Source organism: Macaca mulatta, chromosome 8, assembly GCF_049350105.2.
Source record: "Macaca mulatta isolate MMU2019108-1 chromosome 8, T2T-MMU8v2.0, whole genome shotgun sequence".
In the NCBI taxonomy this organism is placed as follows: Eukaryota; Metazoa; Chordata; class Mammalia; order Primates; family Cercopithecidae; genus Macaca; species Macaca mulatta.
Window position 1 is genome coordinate 40,101,579 of NC_133413.1, and position 17,093 is coordinate 40,118,671.

Genomic DNA, 17,093 nt, shown 5'->3' on the forward strand with positions numbered 1-17,093 from the left:
ATCACACACATACAAATAAGATATGATATAAAATTTATGAAAATAACATCTTTGCTTAACAGAATATAAAAAGGAACTACCTGGAATAATCATAGTTAAAATTACTGAGAATAAGAGGATGACTCACTCAAGCCTAATCTGCTAATAATTGCCAATTTTACACCACGTCTCCCAACTCCTAGTTGAGCCCATTGTCTACTAAACCAGCATTCCTTTATTTATTTATTTATTTACTTAGAGATGGAGTCTCATTCTGTCGCCCAGGATGGAGTACAGTGGTACAATCTCAGCTCACTGCAACCTCTGCCTCCCGGGTTCAAGCAATTCTCCTGCCTTGGCCTCCTGAGTAGCTGGGATTACAGGCGTGTGCCACCATGCCCAGCTAATTTCTGTATTTTCAGTAGAGATGGGGTTTCACCATGTTGGCCAGACTGGCATTGAACTCCTGACCTCAGGTGAACTGCATGCCTCTGCCTCCCAAAGTGCTGGGATTACAGGTGTGAGTCACCATACCCAGCCCAAGCTTCCTTCTTGAAGTACAAATCTGTTAAGCTTTTTATGCAATCACTACTCTTCAACAATCACACAAAGTGCCATCACTATGGGTTTTCAGTCACTACAATACCATTTATGTTCCTTTTTGATGAGAACCTAAGATACTCAAGACTCAATTCAAGGGACTAGAAAACCTATACCTGGAGAACAAGCCACTGTAAGAACATGTTGGGTCTCATGGGAACTTAGTTTGGATTAGCCAGGGGCGAAGCAGGAGCAAGAGCAACAGTGATGTCATTTCTCAAACATGAGTCTTCTGCAGTAACCAGTAACTGGGAAACTCAGCTGAAAGCTCCCTCCTCACGCCTGAACATTTGAATTTCTTTTTTTTTTTTTGAGACGGAGTTTTGCTTTTGTTGCCCAGGCTGGAGTGCAATGGCACAATCTCGGCTCACTGCAACCTCCGCCTCCTAGGTTCAAGCGATTCTCCTGCCTCAGCCTCCCGAGTAGCTGGAATTATAGGCATGCACCATCATGCCTAGCTAATTTTGTATTTTTAGTAGAGACGGGGTTTCTCCATGTTGGTCAGGCTGGTCTTGAACTCCCAACCTCAGGTGATCCGCCCACCCTGACCTCCCAAAGTGCTGGGATTACAGGCATGAGCCACCGCCCCTGCCGAATATTTGTATTTCTTAACAGATACAAACATGAAAACAGGAGAGGACCCCTGAGATGATCAGAATAAAAGTATTCCTTCCTAAGTAGCCAGCTACTTAAAACTGTGACTGAAGGGGGATATTCCAGTATGTGGACTGCTTATACCTTTGAGAGCAGAAACTTAATTTCGTCTATTCATTACAGGAACTCAAACTTGGGAGATAACAAGACACTTTTGACATTCATATTTTATTTACAAGTAAATGAAGACTGTCCCTGTAAACTCTAATTTGGGATACGAAGAATAATATTAAGAAGTAGTTGCTGGCGCCACAGTGACGTGTGAAGGAGTCTATGCCACTGTTTCTTTAAACGATTTTGTTATTTTAAAAAAAACAAAACCCACCTACACGATTTCTTCATGTTGCATGTGTAAAAGACTTAAAAATAAAAGTGACTTTTCAAAACTCTACAGTCTCTGATCAAATGTGTGAGGTGGCTAGGATGTCACTTTCATCAGTGACAGTCCCTACTCTTCAAGAGCAACAGGCTCTGGGCAAAAGACTTAGTACTCATCAAGAGTATCTGCTCTAGGAATGGAAAGACCTCGGTCCTTCAGGGCCTGCACTTTCAACTTCTCTGCTTCCAGCTTGGTCTGCTGCTCTACCCTTTGCTCTTCTAGAATTTCTTCAATGGATACTTGCTGGAGGGGTGTGTCACTCTCCTTTTCCAAGTCCTACAAAAGAGACAGGTTTGAAAACTTCAATTGAAGACCAAGAATAGAAAACATTATAGATCTAAAGGCAAATGGATTCCTCTATTAGGTTCAGATTATTTTTCGTAACTGTGACAGGACTGAAATATCCTTCTCATAGGGACAGATAAGTTTTTCAAAGAAATGCCTGACAACACTACTATAGGATACATATTTACAATGAATGTGGTTAATAGTGATCAGTATTTATTTTTTTTCCGAGATGGAGTCTCTCCCTGTTGCCCAGGCTGAAGTGCAGTGGCACCATCTGGGCTCACTGCAACCTCTGCCTCCTGGGTTCAAGCAATTCTCCTGCCTCAGCCTCCTGAGTAGCTGTGCTTACAGGCACGTGCCACCACGCCCAGCTAATTTTTGTATTTTAAGTAGAGACAGGGTTTCACCATGCTGGTCAGGCTGGTCTCGAAACCTGACCTCGTGATCTGCCTGCCTCGGCCTCTCAAAGTGCTGGGATTACAGGCAGTGACAAGGTATAACAGAGCTTTATGTGATCCAAAATCCCATATTAGGATTAATTTCCTTTAAAAAAAATTAGGGCTGCTTATAGACAGCTATCTCCCCCACTGTAGATAATCCAAGAGGGAGGTTATTGAGGCAATGCGGCCTTAGACTTTTTAAATTATTTTAAGGATGGGTGGGTTGGCTCACAGTTGTAATCCTAGCACTTTGGCACTTTGGGAGGCTGAGGTGGGAGGATAACTTGGGCCTACGAGTTCAAGACCAGCCTGGGCAACACAGTGAGACCCTAACTCCACCAGGAAAAAAAAAAAAAAAAAAAAAAAAAACCAGAAAAAAAACCAGCTGGTGTGGTGGTGTTCACCTACAGTTCCAGCTACTCAGGAGGCTGAGGTAGAAGGACTGCTTGAGCCTGGGAGGTTGAAGGTCAAGGCTGCAGTGAGACATGAACATGTCACTGCACTCCAGCCTGGGCAACAGAGCAAGGTCCTGTCTCAAAAAAAGTAAAAAGGCAAAAATAAAAGGGATCCTCTTGCCTTCACCTCCTAAGTAGCTGGGGCTACAGGTGTGCACCACCGTATCAGTTTTGTAGTCTCTAAACTATAACAAGACTCTTTTTCCCTTTACGGCAACAAGTCTTCTAGGGAGAACCTCAGCAGACCATTTAGGTTACTAAACCAATTTGGTCCCAATATTTTTCTCCACTATTTAAAAAATTGCTGCTTAGGTTGGGCGCAGTGGCTCATGCTTGTAATCCCAGCACATTGGGAGGCCGAGGCGGGTGGATCACTTGAGGCCAGGAGTTCGAGACCAGCCTAGCCAACATGGCAAAACCCTGTCTCTACTAAAAATATAAAAAAAATTAGCCAGGCGTGGTGGTGGCGCCTGTAATCCCAGCTACTTGAGAAGCTGAGGCAGGAGAATCACTTGAACCTGGGAGGCAGAGGTTGCAGTGAGCGGAGAGCATGCCATTGCACTCCAGCCTGGGTGACAAGAGCAAAACTCCATCTCAAAAAAAAAACAACAAAAACCAATTGTTGCCTAATAAAAAATTCCTTATTTAAAAAACACATGCTTATTGTAGATAATATAGAAAATAGACAAACAAGGAAAATTTAAAAATTATCCATAATTCCAGTATGGAGGATTAACATTTTGATAATATCCCTACAATTTTTCTACATATATACTGACTTAAACGAAAAAAACCCAGCCAGGCGTGGTGGCTCACACTTGTAATTCCAGCTACTCAGGAAGCTGAGGCACGAGAATCACTTGAATCCAGGAGGCAGAGGTTGCAGTGAGCCAAGATCACACCACTGCACTTTAGCCTGGCTGACAGAGTGAGATTCTGTCTCAAAAGGAAAAAAAAAAAAAAATCAAAAGTTAGCTGGGCATGGTGACGCATACCTGTAGTCCCAGCTACTCAGGAGGCTGAGGGGGGAGGATCACTTGAGCCTAGGAGTTTGAGGCTGCAGTGAGCCGTGATCACACCACTGTAGTCAGCCTAGATAACAGAGTGAGACCCTGCCTCAAAAACAAACTCCTGCCAAAAACCCACAATGCAAATACTGACTGTAATTCGTTTTCTTTTCACTTAAATGTGGCATAGTATGCTTAATATTTTTATCTTTGAATGCTTTATAAACACTTTTCATTAATTAATTTATTATTATTTTTTATTATTTTTTATTTTATTTTATTTTTATTTTTTTTTGAGACGGAGTCTCGCTCTGTCGCCCAGGCTGGAGTGCAGTGGCTGGATCTCGGCTCACTGCAAGCTCCGCCTCCCAGGTTTACGCCATTCTCCTGCCTCAGCCTCCCGAGTAGCTGGGACTACAGGCATGTGCCACCACATCTGGCTAATTTTTTTTTCTTTTTGTAGAGATGCGGTCTTGCTATGTTGCCCAGGCTGGTCTCAAACTCCTGGCCTCAAGCATCCTCTTGCCTTGGCCTCCCAAAGTGTGAGCCACTGTGCCTGGCCCTTATAAACATTTGCTAACCAATGTCATAATGCAGAATAACTTTGCTAAAAAAGTATCTCACTATCCACAGATTCAGTTTATTGTCCTTAAAATGAATATACAGGTATTATTTGGTGTTTTTGTAAGATGGAAAGCCTATACAGACAAAGTATTCCTGTTTCTTATCCTCCTCTATGATTTTCAATGATAAAGTTTGGGACGGTATTGACACACAACTCCCGATGCTCTGGCCTGCATACTATCACCACATGCTGCCAAGGTCTCAGAACCCACAGGCAGTGGCATTATCAGACAGAGAGAGGACTCTCACCACAGAAGTTACAATGAAAGCCACACAAATTACATAAGCAAGCCCTGCTCTGGGTCCAATGCTAACAGCACCCAGCAAAGTATGTATTACCACCTGCCCTCCCACCCTATGAGTAGCAGCTAAAGAGAGGACAGTGTTCTCAGCCTAATGCGCTGCCTCTTGGGCTTTTCAGTATGTTACTCGCTGAGCAATTCATGTTGCTGTTGCTGCTTCTTCCCAACAGTCTTATTACTTAATGCTGTGTCATCATCATCGTCCTTGAGGCAGAATTCAGGCATTTCTTAACCAATATAGTGTTTATAGAAACTAAGTGATTCCTACGTATGAATTTCCCTGGGGTTGGTACACAATTTCTCCTGACTGCTGATTCATATAACCATGCAGGCATTCCTGGAACCATGTTTCTCTAGTGGTACCCCTGTAAAACTTCTGCAGCATCCAAACTATAACATTATTTTTTTTAAAAAGGGAACTTTTCCTCACAAAAGGGATCCAAGGAAACAAAGAAACTTCAAGAACAAACACGTTCACTTCTGTCTCTGCACAAACATCTACTTTCTCTGCACACACATCTACTTAGATGTACCTTTGCGCCAGTGTAACCAGTAGAAAAAGCATGTCTGCCACGTTTACTACCATAAAACAGAAGCATAGTATTGGTGAATTTTTTTTTTTTTTGAGACAGGGTCTTGCTCTGGCACCCAGGTTGGAGTGCAGTGGTACAATCACGGCTCACTGCAGCCTCGACCTCCCTGAGCTCAGGTGAACCTCCCACCTCAGCCTCCTGAGTAGCTGGGACCGGTCATCTGCACCGTCACCCCTGGCTAATTTTTATATTTTTTTGGAAAGACAGGGTTTGGCCATGTTGCCCAGGCTGGTCTCTCGGGGCTTAAGCGATCTGCCTGTCTCGGCCTCCCAAAGCACTGGGATTGCAGATGTGAGCCACCGCACCCACCCCAGTATTTTAACGTAAGTCTTTTCCTCTGATATGTTGCCTCTTCAAAATTACATTCAGAAAAGTATTTTAAAAAATCACCTATAACCCCACCACGCAAAGATGGGTCAGCTCCCCTATAGACTGGCGTACCAAGCATAGTGGCATGTACCTATAGTCCCAGCTACTTGGGAGGCTGAGACAGGAGGATTGCCTAAGCCTAGGAGTTTGAATCTAGCCTGGGCAACACACTGAGACCCCATCTCTGGAAGAAAAAAAGTACTGGAAGACTACTTTATAGTCATTTAGTATCTCCCCATGGGTTCTAGGTGCTTTGTTTCAGACCTTTTTTTTTTTTTATTGAGATGGAATCTTGCTCTGTCGCCCAGGCTGGAGTACAGTGGTGCGATCTCAGCTCACTGCAACCTCCGCCTCCTGGATTCACGCCATTCTCCTGTCTCAACCTCCCGAGTAGCTGGGACTACAGGCACCCGCCACCACACCTGGCTAATTTTTTTGTATTTTTAGTAGAGATTGGGTTTCACTGTGTTAGCCAGGATGGTCTCAATCTCCTGACCTAGTGATCCTCCCGTCTTAGCCTCCCAAGTGTTGGGATTACAGGCGTGAGCAACTGTGCCTGGCCTTGTTTCAGCCTTTACGTGACATAAGAAGAAAACAATTTCCACCGCCTGGCTGGGCGTGGTGGCTCATGCCTGTAATCCCAGCACACTGGGAGGCCGAGGCAGGTAGATCGCCTGGGGTGAGGAGTTCAAGACCAGCCTGGCCAACATAGTGAAACCCTGTCTCTACTAAAAATATAAAAATTAGATGAGCGTGGTGGTGGGCATCTGTAATCCCAGCTACTTGGGAGGCTGAGGCAGGAGAATCGCTTGAACCTGGGAGGCGGAGGTTGCAGTGAGCCAGGATCGCATCATTGCACTTCAGCCTGGGCAACAGAAGCAAAACTGTCTCAAAAAAAAAAAAACCCAAAAAACAAAAAATAATTTCTGCTCCTTAAACATGCAAGAAATGATAAACAGAACTAAAAGTACAAACTACAAAAATATTTTATAAATAAGAAAAAGATATTTCATATATTTCACAGCAGCACTTGGGCAGTACTGATTAATAGCATGGATTAGTCATTTCCAGCTGACTATTTCCAATATGAGGTCTCTGAACCAACCCAACCCTGGCAAAATTATCTCCTTGCTTTCTCAAATGGCTGTTAAAAGTGGCTACAAACCAAACCACTCTAAAGACTTCTGCAAATTGATTGAAGACATGGCTAGGTATTTAGAAAACAGTATGAAAAACTTTAAAAATTAAGCAAACACCAAAGTTTTTGGTAAGAAAAAAGAAGACAGTGCTGGCTCAACCCTTAATTTCAACTACTCTTGAAGATATTTTTATTTTCCTTGCAAACCCAATAATCAGAAGTAGCAAGATGAAATCAAACGTTTTAAATAAGGCACCTAAAAAAATATCTGAGTACTTCTAGTAGGGGTGTGTGTGTGTGTGTGTGTGTGTATGTCTGCACACACAAAGACCTACAGCAACAACACCTCAGAAAAACTGACTTAACCTTTCACCTGCCAGCTGGTCTTTCTGGCACAGATACCAAAATGCCCTCTCCCTGGCTGTGAGCTAAGGATTCAAGTAAGACTGAATTCCATTCTCGTGATAGGTAACAGAAAAGCTTTTCCTATAGCCACTCTTTCCCTTGCCCCCTTTACTAATATAGACATCACATTATACTATATATGCAATGTGTGCTTCCCTCAAATACTGTGCATTAGCTTTATGCCATGAAAAACTACTTGTATCCAACTGTTTAAATGACTGTAAAATATTCCAACGTATGTAAGTCACATCTTCCCCAGCATATATAAATCAAGCTTTGTCAATTTTCTGCTATTAAACAAATACATTAATGAACACATTTGTTACAGAATCGTATTTTTTTTTTTTTTTTTTTTGAGACGGAGTCTCGCTCTGCCGCCCAGGCTGGAGTGCAGTGGCCAGATCTCAGCTCACTGCAAGCTCCGCCTCCCGGGTTTACGCCATTCTCCTGCCTCAGCCTCCCGAGTAGCTGGGACTACAGGCGCCCGCTGCCGCGCCCGGCTAGTTTTTTGTATTTTTTTAGTAGAGACAGGGTTTCACCGTGTTAGCCAGGATGGTCTCGATCTCCTGACCTTGTGATCCGCCCGTCTCGGCCTCCCAAAGTGCTGGGACTACAGGCTTGAGCCACCGCGCCCGGCCAGAATCGTATTTTTTAATGGTATCCGGTAAAAAGATACTTTGCTGCCAGTGGGATCAAAAACCTTTAAAATACCAAAAGGCACTGAAACAAAGTTAAGTATTCTCTGTAGCTTCCCTAATTTGGTAGTTGCCTGTAAGAAGCCAGATAAAATGTGGAAAATATTTTTATTCTCTCTTGAAAAGACAAAAAAAAAGAAAGTCTAACTAGCATGAATATGAAGATCTACAGCAGCTTAATAGTTTTCACTTACTATTTCTCCTAGTAGGACCACATTTTCTCCTCTGACCACAAAAATCCCTCGAGGAATATCACCGTATTTTTTGCCCACATGAATACGCTCCACAGTCTGATGTAGTACTAAGTTTGCTATAAGTGTACAGGGAAAAAACAAAGATATTTAGTTTAACTATTGGGTAAAGGTCCATAACTCAATAATCATTTATTTTGAACAGAAAAGATTTAGCTAAACACGATTTCCAAGCATTAAAATTCTTTTTATTTATTTATTTTTTGAGACTGAGTCTTGCTGTTGCCCAGGCTGGACTGCAGTGGCACAATCTCAGCTCACTGCAACCTCCGCCTCCCAGTTTAAGCAATTCTCCTGCCTCAGCCACCGGAGTAGCTGGGACTACAGGTGCCTGCCACCACTCCCGGTTAATTCTTGTATTTTTAGTAGAGACAGGGATCACCATATTGGCCAGGCTGGTCTTGAACTCCTGACCTTGTAATCTGCCTGCCTCAGCCTCCCCAAGTGCTGAGATTACAGGTGTGAGCCACAGTGCCCGACCCTCAAGATTTCTAATTCTGAGGAAGGCTAAAATTTCAAATAATCTTCTCCTATTTCATTGAGACATACCAGTTAGGGGATGTCTGGGATTATGCTGGGCTAATACATGAATGATGGTAGAAATAAGAGAAATAAATTCCTTTGTAAGTTAATTGCTAATACCAAAAAAGCCATAGGAAAATATAAACGAATAAGGCCCTTGGAAAACTTGGGTCTAAACAACCACAGAGATCAAAACTTTGTTTTCTGGAAAGAAACAGCTTTTCTTTTTGTGTGGGTAGGTGTATGTGATGATCTGCTGAAGATTCAACTTTGTTTTAGTAATTAGGATTCATTTAACCCAATGCAGGTATCCATGGGTTATGATACAGCAAAAACCTATTTTTTCACCTTGACAGATAACTATATTTGCAACCTAAAAGTCAACTTAATATTCACTACCTTTCACTCAAAGTACTCTGATGAATCTGACTTAAGAATCAGGACTCCAATTTGTTAACAATAATTTTTTTTCCTCTTTTATTTTTTATTTTTGTGACGGAGTCTTGCTCTGTCACCCAGGCTGGAGTGCAGTGGCCGGATCTCAGCTCACTGCAAGCTCCGCCTCCTGGGTTTACGCCACTCTCCTGCCTCAGCCTCCTGAGTAGCTGGGACTATAGGCGCCCGCCACCTCGCCCGGCTAGTTTTTTGTATTTTTTAGTAGAGACAGGGTTTCACCGTGTTAGCCAGGATGGTCTCGATCTCCTGACCTCGTGATCCGCCCGTCTCGGCCTCCCAGAGTGCTGGGATTACAGGCTTGAGCCACCGTGCCCGGCCATTTTTCCTCTTTTAATTAGTACTACTTGTCCTATTTGAAGTAAAGGAGAAATCTATGTTCATATCTTCCATAATTCTTACAATGTTTTAATTACGTTTTTTCCTCATGCTCAAATCCAGTGATTTTGCAGATATCCAATAAATGTTAGCATGAACATGAAGTTCCTTGAAACAGAAGGAAACATAATCTTTTTTTTTTTTTTTTGAGATGGAGTCTGGCTCTGTCGCCCAGGCTGGAGTGCAGTGGCCGGATCTCAGCTCACTGCAAGCTCCGCCTCCCAGGTTCACGCCATTCTCCTGCCTCAGCCTCCCGAGTAGCTGGGACTACAGGTGCCCGCCACCTCGCCCGGCTAGTTTTTTGTATTTTTAGTAGAGACGGGGGTTTCACTGTGTTAGTCAGGATGGTCTCGATCTCCTGACCTCGTGATCCGCCCGTCTCGGCCTCCCAAAGTGCTGGGATTACAGGCTTGAGCCACCGCGCCCGGCCCACATAATCTTGTAACTTAAGAAAAATGCAGGATGCAAAACGAAGACAGAGGCCTCTTATTCCAATGTATCCCTATACGTAAAGTATTAAGCTTAATGTTGGGGTCCTTAAAATACAGGAAATGCCCTCTACCCAATTTTCATTGGCTAGGGAGGGATTACCTTCACTTCTGGAACTGCTCTGAATTCACTGTACCCTGCCAACGTAGAAATAAGCAGCCTTGGGCCAGGCACAGTGGCTCACGCCTGTCATCCCAGCACTATGGGAGCTAAGACCAGCCTTCCAGCTGTCCCCACCAGTGCACCAGACATGTGAGTGAAGCTCCTTCAAACTAGCTGACTCACCTTCTAGACACCAAGCGACTGTCCTAGAGCCATGAGGAGCAGAACAACTGTCCAGCTCAGCTGGGTGGGTGGATCACCTGAGGTCAGGAGTTCGAAACCAGCCTGGCCAACAGGGCGAAACTCCATCTCTACTAAAAATAGAAAAATTAGCTGGGTGTGGTGGCTGGAGCCTGTAATTCCAGCTACTTGGGAGGCTGAGACACAAGAATCGCTTGAATCCGGGAGGCAGAGGTTGCAGTGAGCCAAGATTGTGCCACTGCACTCCAGCCTGGGCGACAGAGTGAGAGCTCAAAAAAACAAAACAAAACAAAACAAGATGAGCAGCCTCTTCGGTGGACTGAGTTTATTTTTATCATTTGGCTCCCCCTACTGGGGATTCTAGTGAAAGCCAGTTTTAGAAACATGAACTTGGAAATATATATAAGCTTTGAACAACCTAATCTGAACGTATAGAAAACAATGATACACTCACTAAAATCAGTCCTACTAAGTCACACATGTGAAAAAGTTGCAGATAAATTTCAATATTAAATAACAAAAAATGCAGTGGGAAGCTGTTATTATCCAGAGCATGAGAGATGTCCATAAATTAATACATACCAAATTGATCGATGCTTCTTAAAAAGCCTATAAGTGTCCTTCCATCTCGAAGCAGAACCAAGTGCTTTTCTGGGGAGAGGGGAAAAAGTCTTTTAAATGAAAACTGACAAGTTCAGTGAGTATTTAGGATAATTAAAATAAATAACAGTTCAAGCTGTACCACTTCCTCTGCCAGTGCATTTAAGGTGAAGTTCAAGTTCACTGGAAAACTGAAGAAAGCAGCACAGCAACCCAGATTTATATAACATCAGTGGTGAAAAGAATCAGAGCAGTGTGGCAGAGTGGGAAAAGGACAGGGCATGGCATCAGGAAGCCTGACTTAGCTGGCTCTAGACCCTTTATGTCTTTGTTTTTTTTTTTGAGACAGAGTCTCACTCTGTCACACAGGCTGGAGTACAGTGGCACAATCTCGGCTTACTACAACCTCTGCCTCCCAGGTTCAAGCGAACCTCCTGCCTCAGCCTCTTTCGTAGCTGGGACTACAGGAGTTCGCCACCATGCCTGGCTAATTGTTGTATTTTTAGTAGAGATGGGGTATCACCATGTTGGCCGGATTGGTCTCGAACTCCTGACTTCAGATGATCCGGTCACCTCGGCTTCTCAAAGTGCTGGGATTACAGGTGTGAGCCACGGCGCCTAGCCAAAGACCCTTATGTTTGACACTTAAACCATTTCAATGTCATGTCAGTTTTTATATCTGTAAATTGACAAATACAGTCTAGATGATTCTTATGATCTTATTTATAGAATTATTTTGTCCTCAAAAGACGAGCTTCTATCTCACATTTTGTTTGTAACCAGGGAAGGCTTTAAATAAAAACACAATGCTTCAGGTATTTAAAATGAAGACTCTAATAATAAGCTAGAGCAGAAATTCAATGTTTACTGAGAGGGCATGTGCTGTGCTGGGGTCTAAACATACAGTAGAGAATGAGACTTAGAAAGTCACCAATGTTATAAATTTATATTCATGGTGGAGGAGGACAAATAAACAAGAAAATAACCTATTGTGATTAGGACAATGGAATAATAAACTAGCAAGGCAGTATGATGAAGGGAGAGAAGTGGTTACAGAAGGAAGGGTGGCAAAGGAAAGCCTCTCCGAAGAGGTGACTTTGAGCTGACACTGAAGAATGAGAATAAGCCAGTTACTAACACACCCAGCAAAATTTCTTTCATTCCATGCTTAAAGTACCTTCTAGATGCAGAACAAAGGAAAAACACAGTGACTCTGCCCTGAAGGAATTTATACTCTTCCTTGGACTATAAATAAGTACCACAGAAAGCAAATCTTAATTATATGAGACTACAGAGATAGAAGCTATATTTCTGAAGGAGGTATCAGAGTTGGACCTTGAAAGGCAGATAATTTTAGGGCACGGGAAGAGTGATAGACAGGAAGCTGGGAGGAGAAGGAAATCTGTAAATTAAAGAGGAGGAATAAAAGGGCCATACATCCATGTTTAGCTAAAAGCTGAGGCTGTGAAGGGAAAGAACAGTAGATAAAGTCAGAAAAGTACTGGGGACAGGCTGCATTTAGATTTGACTTCACAGGGAACAAGAAAACATAAAGTGATGGAGTCTGTTAACTGAGTTTGTGTAAGTGGGTATGTGTGAGAGGGTGGGGTGCTAAAGATGTGAGGTAAAGATGTAGGAGTTTTATGAGACATCACAAAACTATTTACCAAGAGTTGGGAATAAAAGCAGCAAGCTCAGGGTGAAGGTTATTAGCTCTTTGTGATTCTAAAGTGCTATCAGGACACTTAAACAGAAACATACGCAGATAGTTGGAAACAGTAAGACTGGAAAACCAAAGACATCAAGACTAGAGAAAGCAATTTTAGATAAATCTGCAAAGAGGTGATATAAAATTACTAAAGTACAGGAGATCTACTAAAGATTTAAAGAAGTAGGCCACATGGCATCCAAGTGACCATCTATATTGGAGAACAGTAAGAGCCAGAGAAGTAAGAAAATCACCAAGTACCAGTTGTTAGAGAAATCAAGAGAAGAGAATTAAAGAATCTGGTGGGGACAGTATCACAGTGCTACAGAGGGGAGAGAACACAGAAGAATGCCTTAGACGAATAACTTTGAAGAATGCAGCTTGACTAGTGTGTTCAGGATAAAAATTAGATTGCAGGAGTAATGTAAGTGGTCTATTGAAGGTGATAAGGAAACAGACAAAATGAAAATGACTCGAGGTTTGGGGACAAAGATATGAAAAAAGGGATGGGAATATGATGAAGAGAACGGAGAAAATATTTGAGATGGATAGACAATAACACATATGAGGGGAAGAACGCAGGGGTTGGGGAGACAGAGGATATGAAAGAAAAAGGGTAACAACGAAAAAAGGTTCCAAAAGCAGTGAGAGGAGACAGTAAGAACAGACAACAAAAAGGGAGGAATCCTTCCTACTGAAATTAGAGGATGGGTGGAAATACAGAAAGACAGGCAGGAAACTGTGTGCTAGGGTGGGGGAGCAAAGGGTGCATATCAAACGGTTTCCAAGTTTTCATAAAGTGGGGGGTCTGGAATCTAAAAAGTGGTAGGGGTTAGAGGGCCAAACAGCAAAACTGATTTTTAGTAAAATGGCAGGATGTGTTAGAGGATATATGAGAGATGAGGGCAAAAGGGCATCCTCAAGCAATTAAAATATCCTGTTACACATAACAGGTTCATATAGACGTTAATATGTATTTAGTCCAATTACACTACATTTCCCTTACATAGCAAAATAAGTAATCTGGGTTAAAAAAACTATCTGTCGGCCGGGGGCGGTGGCTCACGCCTGTAATCCCAGCATTCTGGGAGGCCAAGGTGGGTGGCTCACCTGAGGTCAGGAGTTGGGAGACCTGCCTGGCTAGCATGGCGAACCTCGTCTGTACTAAAAAATGCAAAAATTAGCTGGGCGTGGTGGCAGGTGCCTGTAATCCGTTACTGGGGAGGCTGAGGCACAAGAATCGTTTGAACCCGGGAGGTGGAGGTTCCAGTGAGCCGAGATCGCGCCACTGCAAGACTCTGTCTCAAAAAAAAAAAAAAAAAAAATTTCATTTTATGGTTGACAGATTTTTTTTTTTTTGGCGATCTGCCCGCCTCGGCCGTCCAAAGTGCTGGGATTACAGGCGTGAGCCACCCCGCCAGGCCCATAAAACGAAATTTTAACCATATATTCTAAATCGTATATTCACAGAGTAACTGAGACGATTGCAACTTGTTTAAAACCATGTGTAAATCATCTTGAAACAGTAAGTTAATGAGAAAGATCACGTGATTAAAACAATAAAAAATGTTGCTTGAGGAATAATACACAGATAGAATTTAGAAAAAATGAAAGCCCGGACAACTGCAGGCGGTTCTTTCCGCTTTTGTATAGGACTGAGCTCCTCTTCCGGACAAAAACTAGGAATAAAGGAGGTCTTCTTAGTAAAAGCAAAAATGAATTGTCTTAAAAAAAAAAAAAGGTTGCAAGTGATTTTCCAGAAAAGTCAATACCATGTCTAACAGTGGTCTCTACTACAATAACCTGAAGGTGCTAATGACCCTCACAGTAAAATAAGCTAGCAAATAGCCACACCGTAGAGCGCCTACGTTTACTGCCAATCAAGTCCAACTGCTGCTGTCTTAATATTTTTGCTTTTTAATGAATCCTTTCTCTAGGTATTCCGATCCATCCACCGGTAACACGCTGATACTTCGAAATACTGCAGGCAGGAGGGGACGGGGGAGAAGCCCCCCCCCGGGCTTCTTTCGTGTTCGGGCCTCTGCTGCCGCGACCCACGAAAGTACGAATGAGTTCCATCGCTTGGGGCTCACCAGCCAGAGGGCTGGCGGAGGCTGCGAGGGGCAGAACAAGTAGCAGGCTACTGGGTGGGCAAGCGGTGTGTACCGCAGCTGTGGAGGACATCGACGCGGAACGCCCGGATTGAGCTCAGAACACACCGGCCCCGCCCGGGACTCATTCTACAAGCTTCTTCGGAAGAGGCGCCCGCCCGGGAGGGTCTCACCCCAGGCTCCACCGGGAGGAGATGAACTACTCACTGTCAATGTCCTCGATGAGGCTGGCGGTGCCGGGCATATAGTTCATTTTGAACTGAAATAACGCTGCAATGCACAGCGGCGGGGGGCCAGCGCGTCCAAAACCTCCTCCCTCCTACCGCAGTCGCCGCCTCGGCGGGACCGAGCCCGGAATCCCGACCGAGACCAGCACTTCTGCCCCGGCTTTCAGCCGCCGGGGCCTGCCGGAAGCTCCTCCATATTACCCCCACCCACTTCCTGTAACACGTGCGGGCCCCCAGGAAGAGGAGGGGCAGCCGTACGGTTGGGGGACACCCTTTCCCTGTTCCTGTTAAGTAGGGAAGAGGCATCTCCATTGGATAGATGGCGAAGAAACGTATACTCCCTCTTAAGGAACACGGTGTCTTCCCTCGTCCCCGGGTTCCCGAGACCCCAGAGTCACGGACCTCCGTCCCTCAGCTCTCGGGGCTCGGCAGCAGAAGGGGCGGGACCGGGCCTGGGATTGGCTGGCGTCGTCCGACCCCCTTCGCTGCTCTCCATTCGCAATCGCCCGCGGGCGCCTGCGCGAAGGGTCGGCCGTGGGGCGGGGGGCGGGAAGCGCTTCAGGGCAGGAGAGCCCATGTCGGCCCTGAGGCGCTCGGGCTACGGCCCCAGTGACGGTCCGCACTACGGCCGCTACTACGGGCCTGGGGGTGGAGATGTGCCGGTGCACCCACCTCCACCCTTATATCCTCTTCGCCCCGAACCTCCCCAGCCTCCCATTTCCTGGCGGGTGCGCGGGGGCGGCCCAGCGGAGACCACCTGGCTGGGAGAAGGCGGAGGAGGCGATGGCTACTATTCCTCTGGAGGCGCCTGGCCAGAGCCTGGTCGAGCCGGAGGAAGCCACCAGGTAAGCTTTGCACCCTCTGTCCTTGCGGGGAGGTGAGGGCCCTTGGGGCTGGGATTCGTAAAGGATCGGGTTTCATATTTGTTTTCCTTATGTGGAGGAGGGTCGGGGAGGGGGGATGTTGGAGAGACCGAGACTGGGATCAGAGGTTGGGGGATATGCTTGTGTTCCCTTTGCCCCTCCTTTTCTGCGTCGACCGCAAAAAATACGTTTATTACCATTTAAAAAAGAAAGATCCTGCGCGGGCTTACTAAGCTTGGCAGCAGGCTGCAGATCTCTCTGCTGGGAGCAATGCTGGGTAGGGGTGGCACGGATCTGCTGCTCCAGCTCTAGCAGTTTATCCTGCGTGACTGGCAGTCCGGCTCTCCCCGGGAAGGGAAGTGACTGCAGCCCCCGATGTCGCTCAGTGACCCTCCCGAGGGGAAGGAACCTTTGCGAGGGGGAGGTTCTGGGCATTTAGCGTTTGCCCCTAATGCCTTGCCTGAGATCGAATCGTGAATAATCAGTGTTGTAAAGCACCTTTACGCGGATTGACTGATTTAATTTTCACGGCGACTGCAAGGTAAAGTGGCATTACAGCAGCCCCCGCCCCCCGCCCGCTTTTTTTATTTTTTCGAATAAGGAACCGGGGCTCTACGAGGTTAACTCACTTGCCTAATACGCTTGGACCTGTAACATTTTATTCTGTTTTCCCGCCGGACATACACTTCTGCTTTCTTAATGCAGTCTTCTGGGTAGTGGGTTGCCGTTCTACGGTGGCGGCACACCTCTCTATTCGTTCAAGAATTACCCTCATTTGTTGAAAATGTAATAGTGAAATTCCCGTACATTGCTGGTGGGGATGTAAAATGGTGGAAAATAGTTTGGTAGTTCCTCAAAACATTAAGCATTAGAATTAGTATAACACCCAGGAAGCCCACTCTTGGCTATATACCCAAGAAAACTGAAAACATATGTTCACATAAAGCTTGTCCACCCTTGTTTCTAGCATCATTATTCATAATCGCCAAAAAGTGGAAATGTTATTTATTTATTTTTTGTTAGATGGAGTCTTGCTCTGTTGCCCAGGCTGGAGTGCAGTGGCACCATCTCGGCTCAGTGCAACCTCCGCCTCCCGTGTTTAAGCGATTCTCCCGCCTTAGCCTCCTGAGTAGCTAGGATTACAGGCGCCCGCCACTGCGCCCGCCACCGCGCCCGCCACCACGCCCGTATAATCTTTGTATTTTTAGCAGAGAGGGGTTTCGCCATGTTGGCCAGGATGGTCTTGAACTCCTGACTTCA

General features: G+C 45.0%; 2 protein-coding genes across 4 annotated transcripts in view; one reads left to right on the top strand and one right to left on the bottom strand.

Annotated features, from left to right (window-relative positions):
- Positions 1 to 1,382: 1,382 nt before the first annotated feature.
- LSM1 (LSM1 homolog, mRNA degradation associated) lies at positions 1,383 to 15,547 on the bottom strand. Of its 2 annotated transcripts, none has more exons than XM_077943476.1 (4): positions 15,373 to 15,547; positions 10,907 to 10,975; positions 8,123 to 8,238; positions 1,383 to 1,888 (listed from the first exon to the last, which is right to left on the bottom strand). In XM_077943476.1, exons 1-4 carry the CDS (start codon positions 15,545 to 15,547, stop codon positions 1,718 to 1,720), a joined length of 531 nt encoding a protein of 176 aa, XP_077799602.1. In that variant the 3' UTR covers positions 1,383 to 1,717. The 2 variants fall into 2 exon arrangements, with proteins under 2 accessions (XP_077799602.1, XP_015000662.1); XM_015145176.3 differs by lacking the exon at positions 15,373 to 15,547 and adding an exon at positions 14,951 to 15,169.
- The window catches only part of BAG4 (BAG cochaperone 4), a 37,670-nt gene continuing 36,107 nt past the window's right edge, over positions 15,531 to 17,093 (top strand). For both annotated transcript variants that reach the window (XM_001092290.5, XM_002805309.4), the window contains exon 1: positions 15,531 to 15,815. In XM_001092290.5, coding sequence (XP_001092290.4) covers positions 15,546 to 15,815 — 270 coding nt within the window. In that variant the 5' untranslated portion in view covers positions 15,531 to 15,545. The remainder of the gene's footprint in view (positions 15,816 to 17,093) is intronic.